This window comes from Xyrauchen texanus, chromosome 7, assembly GCF_025860055.1.
Source record: "Xyrauchen texanus isolate HMW12.3.18 chromosome 7, RBS_HiC_50CHRs, whole genome shotgun sequence".
NCBI classification, from domain to species: domain Eukaryota; kingdom Metazoa; phylum Chordata; class Actinopteri; order Cypriniformes; family Catostomidae; genus Xyrauchen; species Xyrauchen texanus.
The window spans coordinates 5,018,234-5,029,967 of NC_068282.1; the positions used below are offsets into that span (position 1 = coordinate 5,018,234).

Consider the following 11,734-nt stretch of genomic DNA (forward strand, 5'->3'; position numbering starts at 1 on the left):
TAAGGTCTCAGCCCTGATCTTGCGCAATAATTGTAGTTGAATCCTTGGTTTCCTTTTCAGATGCATTTTTATCTTGTATGTGTTTGCTTCACAATGGACGTTTTAGATTTTCTTGTCTATTATTTCGCTACATCAGATATAACATGTCTGCTATGCATGTTGTAAACCTGTCAAACACTATTAAATGATTACCCAGTGAAATACCTACATTATTGCTCTGTATTTAGTTTACACTGTCAGCTTTCACTTTTCAAACATGGTATCATTTATTTCACAATTAGCACAAGAGGGCAATTACAGGAAATGGATCCAACTACATTTTTAGTGCTCCTATTATAATGCTTTGACCACATGTGGGAGTAACAAGGATATGTGTGGCTTCTGTATTTCTTAGTTCTAATATACACAAGTGTATTGATTTGCTTCTTGAAGATCCTCAGCTCACCCATATGGTTATGATTTCTCTTAGCTCTTCTGTCTTTATCATCAATGTTCTTCTGGACAGATTTGTTCAGGCTTGAACCTACGTTCATCTTGCTTATCTCAAGACAACAAAGAGCAGGCTAATGGGAAATGTTGTTGGGTGTTTTAAATTGATTCATTCACCATTTCGTATAATCTTGGGCCAAGCTACATATTCTTTCAAATTGACTAGGTGGTGGTAGGGATCCATTACAAATCACTGTTCTTTAGACAAGTGATTTGTAAATGGTCTCCCTTATGAAAAAGCATTTTCTTTTAAAAAAAAATATTTATATATATTTTTTAATTTAAGAAAAATGTAATGTTTAGCTTAATATGCTAATACAATCATGGGAAGCTATATTAGTTCCGAGGTTCACAAAAAGAGGTTTTCTCTCTGAGAAGATTAGTCTCTTAAAATGTTTTAGTCCTTGTAAAGGAATGACAATTAAACACAAAAATGACAATTCTCTCATTTAGTCATCCTAATGCCACCCCAGATGTGTATGACCTTTCTGCAGAACACAAATTCATATTTTTAGAAGAATGCTCTGTAGGTCCATATAATGCGAGGGAATGGTGACCAAAACTTTAAAGCTCCAAAAAGCAACATAAAAGTAATCAATATGACTCCTGTGCTTTAATCCATATTTTCTGTGGTCTAATCGGTTTTAGATGAGAAAAGACCAAAATACATCTACTTTTTTACTAGAAAGCTTAACATCTGCAGTCTCCTTGGCAATCATGGTTTCAAGCTTGATTACACTTCCTAAGCACCATCTAGGTCTCTGCGCATGTGTCAATCACTAGGAAGTGTAATCAGGATTTAAATCATGATCGTGCCTGGAGACCGCAATTTCAAGGTGTACAGTGAAAAGGAGTTACGTTTTGGTCTCTTCTGTTCCAAAATTGATTAGATTGAAGACATGAATTAAACCACTGTAGTCATATGGATTACTTTTACGCTACCTTTGTGTTTTTGGAACTTCAAAGTTTTGGTTTTGAGCTACATGGTGTACCCCCACAATATTAATAATCTAACAGCTATACACTTGTATTCAGAGCTGGGATAGCTCTGTGACTACATGCTCTGAATATCTGTTAGTTACCATGTTAACTTGGCATCCATATATCCCTATGAAAAACATCTGATCACATGGACCTAATGCAGCCTATTTTTTAAAGGGTTTGGCATCTAGAGGTTGTTTGTACATTAAAGAAACGCTGTGTTTGCACCAGGTTTAACACAATGCCCACCAATTAGATGCGTTTCGTTTAGGCGTTCATGTAGGACATTCATGTATAAACATCTGGATGGAGCAGAACACAGCAACCTAAACATTATAATTTTTTTAAAGTTAGATGCTGAAACTCTAGCAAGATTCAACTTGTCTGTTAAAGATCTATTTGCACGTCTATGTTGACGCGACCGGCAATTAAAAAGTATTTGGAGTCTGCAGTAATTGTTTGGAAATGTATTGTTCAAGACATGGATTTGGCACAAGCTGGGCTGTGATGGTTAAAGCTGTGATATCTTAAAGGGGATTCATTTAGAGACGCAACTTCTCAAGAGCATTTTAGCGCCAGCACAGTTTCAACCCTCACCGAGAAGTTGCCGCTTTAATTTGATCCCCTTTAATGCACAGCTGTTTTTAAAAAAAAAATCAAGAAACTCCTTCGACCTCACCAATCGCTAGTCAACCATTCTGTCCCATTTTTAGAATTGTTTGTCATTGCATTATGTACATTTCAGGCTATTTTGAACAGCAAAATCAATTGAGTTAATGGCACAAATTTTAAAAGTAAGAGTGATTTAGTTTGTGATGTATAAATTCATAAATCTGGTCCGAGATTTTATTTGTACCAGTACTCTAAAGAAAAGGAGTCTGTTATGTGTGAACTTAAACTAATACAACGGACATGTTATTAGGACTTGTTAACTCGCTCACATCTTTTGATATATTTGCCTCCTGTTTCCTATTGTAGCTTGCCTTGTTTATGTCGAATTAAAAGGGATTATAGTGTGAGTTTATCACAGTAGGTATGACCGTGAACATGCCACATTTATGCATTAACATGAAACGTTTTGTTGAAGTCAATCATCACATCTCTGTGTGCATATCCTTCCTTTCCGTTCTCTTCATGTACTTCTAAAAGTAATCTCATCATTAGCTGCCTTTCTCCGGCATTAGATGCGTACACTCCAGTGGCCTATTAAAACGGCTGCCTTCATCAGCCATTTGTCTCAGTGCATGAGGGATTTGGGTCAGCAGGATAGGTGCTGCTCTTACAATCGTTGTCCCCAGTCTTAACTGGATTTGCTTGAAGGAGCTGAATCAAGCGTGTCCCAGGATTATGTCAATGACACTGGAGAGAGAGAGAGAGGGGTGTGAAAATGCAGCTATGGGTTGGGAACGCTAATAGGATGAGAGCTGGCCTAGAAGGACTGTGTTGTCATTCGTGAGTTTGCTTTAAATCAACATTAAAACGAACAGGCTTTAAAGGTTTCAGAGTGTGACTGTATTTTATTAAAGGAATCTCTGATCAGAATCAGAGTTTTAGTTTTTATGAAACAGACTCTGGCTTTATTGCGCTGTAACAATTAGGGGTGTAACGGTTACATTTTCTCACAGTTCGGTTTGAATCACCGTTTTAGGGTCACAATTTCGGTATGGTTCGGTTCTTGCTATCTTCAGAAAAAATACTGCCAAATCCAAAGGAAGAATACTTAATTTGGTAACAAACACTTCAACATTTTAGCAACTGAAAAATCACCACGTTTTGCTATAACCATAGTTTCAACATAGCATTTTAAGTTAACCATGGTTAAATCTCGCTCGCTAAATAGATGCTAAAATACTCTATCCTGATCGTTTTCAATACTCGCAATTCCAACTCCTGACTCGCTACAGTGGTTTTGACGAAACAAGATGGTTTTTATACTGCCATGGGCGTGGTAGCTCGTACCAAGGGCGTGGTGAGCTGGAACCTGCTTACGTCACGAAGTACCGCAAACAGCCAATAGGACAATTCAACTGCAGTAGCCACCGTTCAACCTTAAGAGGGCAGCACTCAGACGTTATTACACCATATTGTTGAATTAAAACACTTTATACACAAATGTCAAAAAAATTACTTGAATCAATGACCAGTACTAATAAAGCCCCATTCTTACAGATCATTAACTAAAAAAAGTTGGTTTAGGGTTTAGTTACCCTTTAATTGTACTATTTACTTTGATATTTAGAACAAGTGCTAAAATTAAACCGCCTTTTGCGAGTCACAGAGCTATCGCACATCTTGTTGCTTTCAATAAAATGCACGAGTAATATATACCACTTTAATGGTTATTTTCTTTTCTGAGCTTGACCGTAACGAACATGACTAACACACAGTATCGATTTTGGACCTATCCTTTTAAAAACGTTGGTGTCGGATCTGTGCCATCCCTATACGGAACCATATTTGTGCGTAAGCAGAAGATGTAACTGCCTGTCTATTTGATGCTGCTTTCTTCACCAAACCATATGCTCCAGATGTTGTCAGACTTGAGATGAACCACTGTGCAAATGCTTACCGAATCGTGGATAACGAACTGAGAACCGTTTCACCCCTAGTTAAGAAATTGTGGAAATCAGCCTGTAATACAAGCTTTTTAATAGTGGTGAATATATCATTATAGTCAACATTTAATTGACCTAAATTTCATAGACATTTCTTGCCTTATTGTGCTCAGTGTTATTCAATTTTTTATATATGTATATAAAATTTGCCTTAGTAACCTTTTAATTAAAATTTGATTGATAATTTGCTTTGCCTCTGAAGTGACTTTCATTTTTGGCTAACATCACAAATCCCTTTTTTTATTACTCTCCTTCAACCACCTGACTCCATTCCAGTGTATAACACCCACTTATGTATAAGTGCCTTTAACCTTGTTCAATAACCTATTTAAAAAAAAAAAGTCACATTTCGGAAGTGAAAATGGGCTGCGATAGGGCAGGGCAGTGGGCACTTCCAGTGCAGACAGTATCATTAATCATAATAGATTTTATTGCTTTTTACGCAACGCTCGCGTCTAGTGTAGGCAGGGTATTAGAAGGCTCCCTGTATAATTTACTGTATCAGCTGAGAGAATTTCTTTCATATTTAAACAAAATGGACATATCTGGAATATACCCAAATGAATTAGAATCTAACCAAATTGTTTTGAAATTTGTGTCTATACCCAGTCAAGTTGCAAACGCAGGTTCATGTTCACTTGAAGCATTTTTATTTATGTATGTATTTATTTCATGTTAGAGTTCCGGATACAATCAGTATTTTCCCTTGTGAATGAGTTTTAATGGATTGCTTGTTGATTTTTTTTAATGCGTGAAATGAATTAGTTGCTGCATGCACTTTTGTGCTCTTTGCACTTCTGCATTTTACATTAAGGAGCAACTTGACTCATTTCACCACAAGAAGGAAATTGTTCTTTGGTTGCTTTCAGTCTAATGAGGTGGGGCGATATCTTGTCTTTATGCCCTTGTACGTTGATAAACAATTAAGAGGATATCTGTCAAGTTATTTCCTATGTATAATGACGTATGTGATGTGGGATGACCATTGGTCAACTGACATTTAGTTTTTACTCAGAAGCCCATACAGATATCCAGAGACTTTTCCCCCAGCTGGTACACAGTACTGTTTATCATGACAAATGGAAAAAAAATGTCCAAAGCCTCTTAAAATTAAAAAAGAAAAACCTAAAACTAAAAAACAGTGCATCAGCTGCTGTGAATTACTTTATTAGCATAAATACCTTTCCAGACTTTGGGAAGTAAACTATTAAAGGGATAGTTCACCCAAAAATGTACATTTTCTCATCATTTACTCGCACTCTTGCCATCCCAGATGTGCGACTGACTGACTGACTTCAGCAAAACACAAAGATTTTTAGAAGAATATTTCAGCTCTGTAGGTCCATACAATGCAAGTGAATGGTGATCAGATCTATTGGGTTTATCCATGTCTTCAGAAGTTATATAAGTGTGGGTGAGAAACAGATCAACATTTAAATCCTTTTTTTACTGTGAATCTTGACAATCAGCAGTCTCCTTGGCGATCATGATTTCAAGTTTGATTACACTTTCTAGCACCATCTAGCACTCTGCAAACTCTTAAGTGTAATTGAGCTTGAATTTATGATTGCTCCTGTTGACTGCAAGTGCAAGATGTACAGTGAAAAAGGAGTTACATTTTGGTCTGTTCTCACCCAAAACAAATTAGATTACTTCAGAAGACATGGATTAAACCATTTATGGAATACTTGTATGCTGCCTTTGTTCTTTTTGGAGCGTCAAAGCTTTGGGCCCCATTAACTTGAGCTGAAATATTCTTCTACTATCTTTGTGATCAGCAAAGTCACAAAGAAAGTTATTTTAAATTGGTGATTTTACTTTGGGATGTGTTTCATGACCACTTGTGGGAAAAGCAATGGTAAAGAAAATGACAAAAACGGTTGGTGTAATGCTTGTAAATGTTATATTATGATTTATGATGTAAACGCGTATAAGAAAATATAAGATTTTAGATATTTTCTAGACAATAATATTTCCTCTTTCCCACTTTTATTGCTTAAAAAATCTGGGATTTGGTTAAAAAAAAAAAGTGTGTCTTCAAAGGTTCCACTTCCCTGCATTTATAATTTCTACACTTTTGCTTTTGACTTAAGTAGAAGACATAAGCTTTCTTCAAAGGTATAATGTTAGGTTATGTGTGTTTGGATTATAAATAAAGCCATCGCACACTAAAAAAACACATGGACGAATGGCCAAAATATATCAACGTTTTGCGAATATACCGTTTCCATCGCATTAATGTGAATTTTAACAAATGCAAATCTCTACATAATCCAACTACTCCTAGAGCATTACATTTTAAGAGAATTTGGAGAGTTTATTTGCATATTAAGCATTTCCATTCACGATTTCTCGAAATGCACAAAAATATTTGGATGGAAACCCCTGCCTCTAAAAATAGTGTCCACGCTTCAACAATTTCAAACCAATTGCACAAAAAGGGGGTGTATGAGAGAGTGGCTAGGAAGAAGCCTTTGCTGGAAAACAAAAGCACATGCTTGCCCATAAAGGCTTTGCAATAAGTCACGTGGAAGATACTGCAAAGATGTAGCAGCAGGTCTTGTGGTCTGATGAGTCTAAAGTTAGTTTTTTTTGCCTTAAACACTAAATGGTATGTGTGGCGCAAAGCCAACACTGCACATCAGCCACAAGACCAGCCCCACAGTGAATCACGCTGGTGGCTGTATCTTGTTTTGGGGGTGCTTTTCAACAGCAGAGACTGATGATATTTTGAAGATGGATTGATGGTAGATTTTGGATAAGATCCTACTCCCCTCTGCCAGAAAGTGTATAATTGGGAGGAATGTTGTGTTCCAGCTGACCTGAAGCCAGAGCAACACTGGAGTGGGGTGAATACTTAGTAAAAATAAATTAAATAAATGTTATCGCCTTTTCTCCCAATTTGGAATGCCCAATTTCCATTACTTAGTAGATCCTCGTGGTGTTGCAGTTACTCACCTCAATCTGGTCTCAGTTGCCTCCGCCTATGAGGCCGTCAATCCGCACATCTTATCACGTGGCTCATTGTGCATGACACCACGCAGACTCGCAGCATGTGGAGGCTCATGCTACGCACAATCCATGCACAACTTCCCATGCGCCCCGTTGAGAGCGAGAGCCACTAATCGCGACCACGAGAAGGTTACCCCATATGACTCTACCCTCCCTAGCAACCAGGACAATTTAGTTGCTTAGGACACCTGGCTGGAGTCACTCAGCACACCTTGGATTCAAACCTGTGACTGCAGGGGTGTGGTAGTCATCCTCAATACTCGCTGAGCTATCCAGGCCCCCATACTTACTAATTCTTGACATTTTCGGTTATTATTTTTTGTTATTGAATACTTAATTTTATTTGAGTTCAGTGCTCCACAAATAAAAATTAATTTGTTGAATTGGTCAATCTCAGGTTGTGCAAATAATTTTTGTGAAATAATGGTTGGGGGCTGAATATGTTTTCAAAGCACTGTATGTATACAAAATACAATGAGATGAATTTCACTACTCAAAATATTTGATAACAGTCAATGCCAGTAATCTCAAAATGGCCAAATGTCGTCCGGTTAACCAGCCTCTCATTAGTGATGACTTTGTAAGTCTAAGTCTGGACATCTCTTTCTCACCGTCTTGCAGATCAGAGCGTGTCCTGGCAGTAGGAGAGAGGCAGAGCTTTAGAAGAGGAAAATGAGTGAACTGGACCAGTTACGCCAGGAGGCTGAGCAGCTGAAGAACCAGATCAGAGTAAGAATCTCTCCACCTCATATAGATGAATGTTTATTTACATATGCCTGTAACACATTATGTACACCATAGTGTTGTGGTTGCTAAATGGTATGCACATATGACAATACAATTGCATGGCGCTGATAAAATTGCTAAAAATACTCGATCAATTAGTTTACACAATGTTTACTTAGTTCACTAAAACAATAGTTATTTATTCAGACAGTATTGAAACTGACACAAGGGGAAACTAGCTCTTTTAATCAACCATGTGTCAGGCATATCATTAAAAAAAAAGGTGCAATAACTAATGCTGATATCTATAGAACAGGATGGCTGATTACTGGTATTATGCCTTTATTTAATATATAAAGAAAATGTAATTCATCTTAGCAAATGAGTTAAATGAGAAACATTGCTGCAATCAAATGAATGCTTATTTATGCAATATTTGCTCAATACAGACAAAGCACTTAAAATGGATGATCATCAGCAAATAATTTCTGTATTGTAGTCATTAGAAATTCAGATTTCAGTTGTATCCAAAATATCAGTTGAATTTATTATATATTTGTATTTTTTTATTGAACTATCAGTAAACATCTAAACTAAGCTGTATCTCTGTGCTCTTTGTAACCCAATTACCTGGTAGTATCATGTTGCTCAGGAATATTTGCCTATGCAAAAGATATTTAAATATTGAGGGTGACTATTTGCATAGTTTACACAATAAGCACGAAAAACCTTGACTGTAACTGTACTGTACTCTCTTCTTGCTGTGCTCTAGAAAGAATCTACGCCAAATGCTTCCTCAAGCGCTTTACATATTTAGTACGTATGGAAATATTTTTCAGGGTTTGGACTAGAATATAAAAATAGAAAATGTCAGGTTGTCATGATTATGGCTAAGAATAAATCAAGTTTACTTGGCCCATAACATCTAAACTAGTTATTAGTGTTGATATCAAAAGCTTAAACTGTTGTGTTACCTGTAATGTTTGTGCTACAGAATGAAACCTCAAATTGTGCGGCTTGTTAAGGAGAGGTGAGCTATTACTTTTATAAGTGATCTGACGCAGGGCTTTTGCATGACGGGTGATAAAACATGCAAAAAGTCTAAAAGAGTTGAAGGATTGACCCTATATCTTGGGGCTAGACGATCATATAGACTTGGCCCTGTAATTAACAACATAGAGCTACCAGAACATCCTGGGAACCTCAAAGCAGTTCGCCAAAAGCACCAGAACACCCTAACATCATGGCCGTGATTTTTGCACTCTCTCACGTTTCTATATTTCTAAAAAATATATAATTGTCTCCTCTCTTTGGCTTTATAGGATGCAAGGAAAGCATGTGCAGATGCCACATTATCACAGGTAATATTTTCCAATTGTATAGAAATCTTTTTTGTTTATTTGTTTTTATGTTTACAATTTTCTATTTAGATGTGTTCATTGAAGTAACCCATATTTGATTAAATGTATTAATACCATCTATGTGTTGGATGTATTCAATCTACAAATGTGTTTTCAGATCACAGCCAACATCGACCCTGTTGGCCGAATTCAGATGCGCACAAGGAGAACACTGCGAGGACATTTGGCTAAAATCTACGCCATGCACTGGGGCACCGATTCCAGGTATACCATATCGCTCAATCGAAAAAGCACTTGCGGATTAGTGAGGCACAACTGCGACTCCATCACATAGGACTGTGTGAATTATCGAATATTCGCAATGTAAAATCAACACAATTTCTATTTGGCCTTTCAGTTTTCCATAGACTGTAAACAAGTTTTGCAATCCTTGTCTTGTGACTCACAATTATTCGATAATAAAGTTTTTTTGTATAGTGTCTCCGATTTAAACTTCAGTAGCAAAAATTAAGAGTTTCTATGTTTAAGTCATCTCCGTGAATGAGTTCAAATTGTCATTTTTAGAGAATTTTCATTCTTCAGTGCCAGTCAAGCTCAATCGACAGCATTTGTGGCATAATGTTGACTACCACAGAAAATTATTTCAAACTGTCCCTTGATAAAATAAAATAAAAACAAATTCAAAAAACATAGACACAAAGACACGTAAAGGTATAGTTCACCCAAAACTGAAAATTCTCTCATAATTTACTAATCCTCATGCCTCCAAGATGTGCATGACTTTTGTTCTTCAGCAGAACACAAATGAAGATTTTTAGAAGAATATTTCAGCTCTGTAGTTCCATACAATGCAAGTGTATGGTTTTCAGACCTTTTTTAGCTCCAAAAATCACATAAAGGAAACATATAAGTAATCCATATGACATTGGTTGAATCTGTATCTTCAGAAGCGATATAATAGGTGTGGATGAGAATCAAATTAAAATGTAAGTCCTTTTTTACTTTAAATCCTCACTTTTACATCTGAATAGTTTAGCTTTTGCATCTGAAAGTGAAAGTGGAGATTTAGGGTAAAGAAGGACTTGAATTTTAAACCCACACCTATCATAGCACTTCTGAAGTCTTATGGATTACTTTTGTTTCCTTTTTATGTGATTTTTGAAACTAAAAAGTTCTGATCACCATTCACTTGCATTGTATGGACCTACATAGCTGGAATATTCTTCTAAAACTCTGTGTTCTGCAGAAGAAAGTAAGTCATACTCCTCTAGGATGGCATGAGGGTGAGTAAATAAGAGAGACTTAACATTTATGGGTGAACTATCTCTATAAGTTGGACGTGAATGGGGGCCAGTCTGTAGATGTTAAAATACACTTTCAAAGCCATAAGTCTGGATAGTTTAATGTGTATGAATGGGGCCATTCACTTCCATTTTAAGTGACTTACTGTAACCGCAATTCTTGTTTGTTTATTCATTAATATATGAGGAATAAATGAGGGACCAGTTCAAATCATTTTTTGTTGTAGTCCACATTGAGATTGAGCTGAACTTATGTTGAACCCCAAACATTCCCTTTTTAAGGTCAAAACAGTAGCAATTCATTTACATCAACACTCAATGTGCTTGCATAGTATTTTACATGTATGGTGCAACATGTTAAAACATGTGTGGGTAAATAAAACTGCTTATTACTATGTATTCGTATATATTGCTGTATCTGAACATTGGTGCTGTGAACTATCAAATAGCATACTTTTTCATTTAGTGAAAAAACAGCTCGATTAGTAACTAGGTTTTTAGTTCTTGCAAATAACATATTGAATCTGAATTGAAATGAAGAAAATGACCTTTTATCTTAAATCCATAAATATTGAGATGTATTGAATGCTGTCAAAGCGCAGAAAAATATTGATGGTATCATCCAGCCTTACCATCTCACTACTTTATTTGCATCATGACCTGACCTCGTTCACAAGTCGTGTGAAAACATCCTTATACATCGGAGTGGGATACACGAGGGGTTTCCCTTAATCAGTGGGGTGGACAGGTTCATCACTCATGTGATGTCCACTGCAAGCAAACCCAATAGCATTAAATCATGTTCTTTTATTATATTTGTGTGGGTGGTACAGTGATGGTTGTAAGTAGGTGTTATGACTAAGCATCTAGTTACTATTATAGCTACAGCCAAGATTTTGAGAAAAAGCAATAATAATACAATATATGTGCAGAATGTTTCTGTAAATAGCTTGAGGTTGTTCAGGAGGTTCTGCTGATTGTAATTCTGCACATTTTGATATTTACATCACGTTACTTTGTTGTTACTCACCTATGTTCTTGTGTTTTGTGTATAGGCTGCTGGTTAGTGCCTCCCAGGATGGAAAGCTCATTATTTGGGACAGTTATACCACAAATAAGGTATGACGTTGTTCATGTAATATCATTTATTCATGGCTTTTGGTTTCATATAAAGAATTTTGGGAGATGCAGGAAAATGCGGTTTCTGAGGTATATACACAGGCTTTATTTTTCTTTTCTTGCTGATATA

General features: G+C 36.4%; 1 protein-coding gene across 2 annotated transcripts in view; it reads left to right on the top strand.

Moving 5' to 3' along the window:
- gnb1b (guanine nucleotide binding protein (G protein), beta polypeptide 1b) overlaps positions 1–11,734 on the top strand; it is a 37,178-nt gene that overhangs the window by 15,450 nt on the left and 9,994 nt on the right. For both annotated transcript variants that reach the window (XM_052130340.1, XM_052130339.1), the window contains exons 2-5: positions 7,719–7,826; positions 9,146–9,184; positions 9,342–9,448; positions 11,541–11,604. In XM_052130340.1, the coding sequence (XP_051986300.1) occupies positions 7,770–7,826; positions 9,146–9,184; positions 9,342–9,448; positions 11,541–11,604 (267 nt within the window). In that variant the 5' untranslated portion in view covers positions 7,719–7,769. The remainder of the gene's footprint in view (positions 1–7,718; positions 7,827–9,145; positions 9,185–9,341; positions 9,449–11,540; positions 11,605–11,734) is intronic.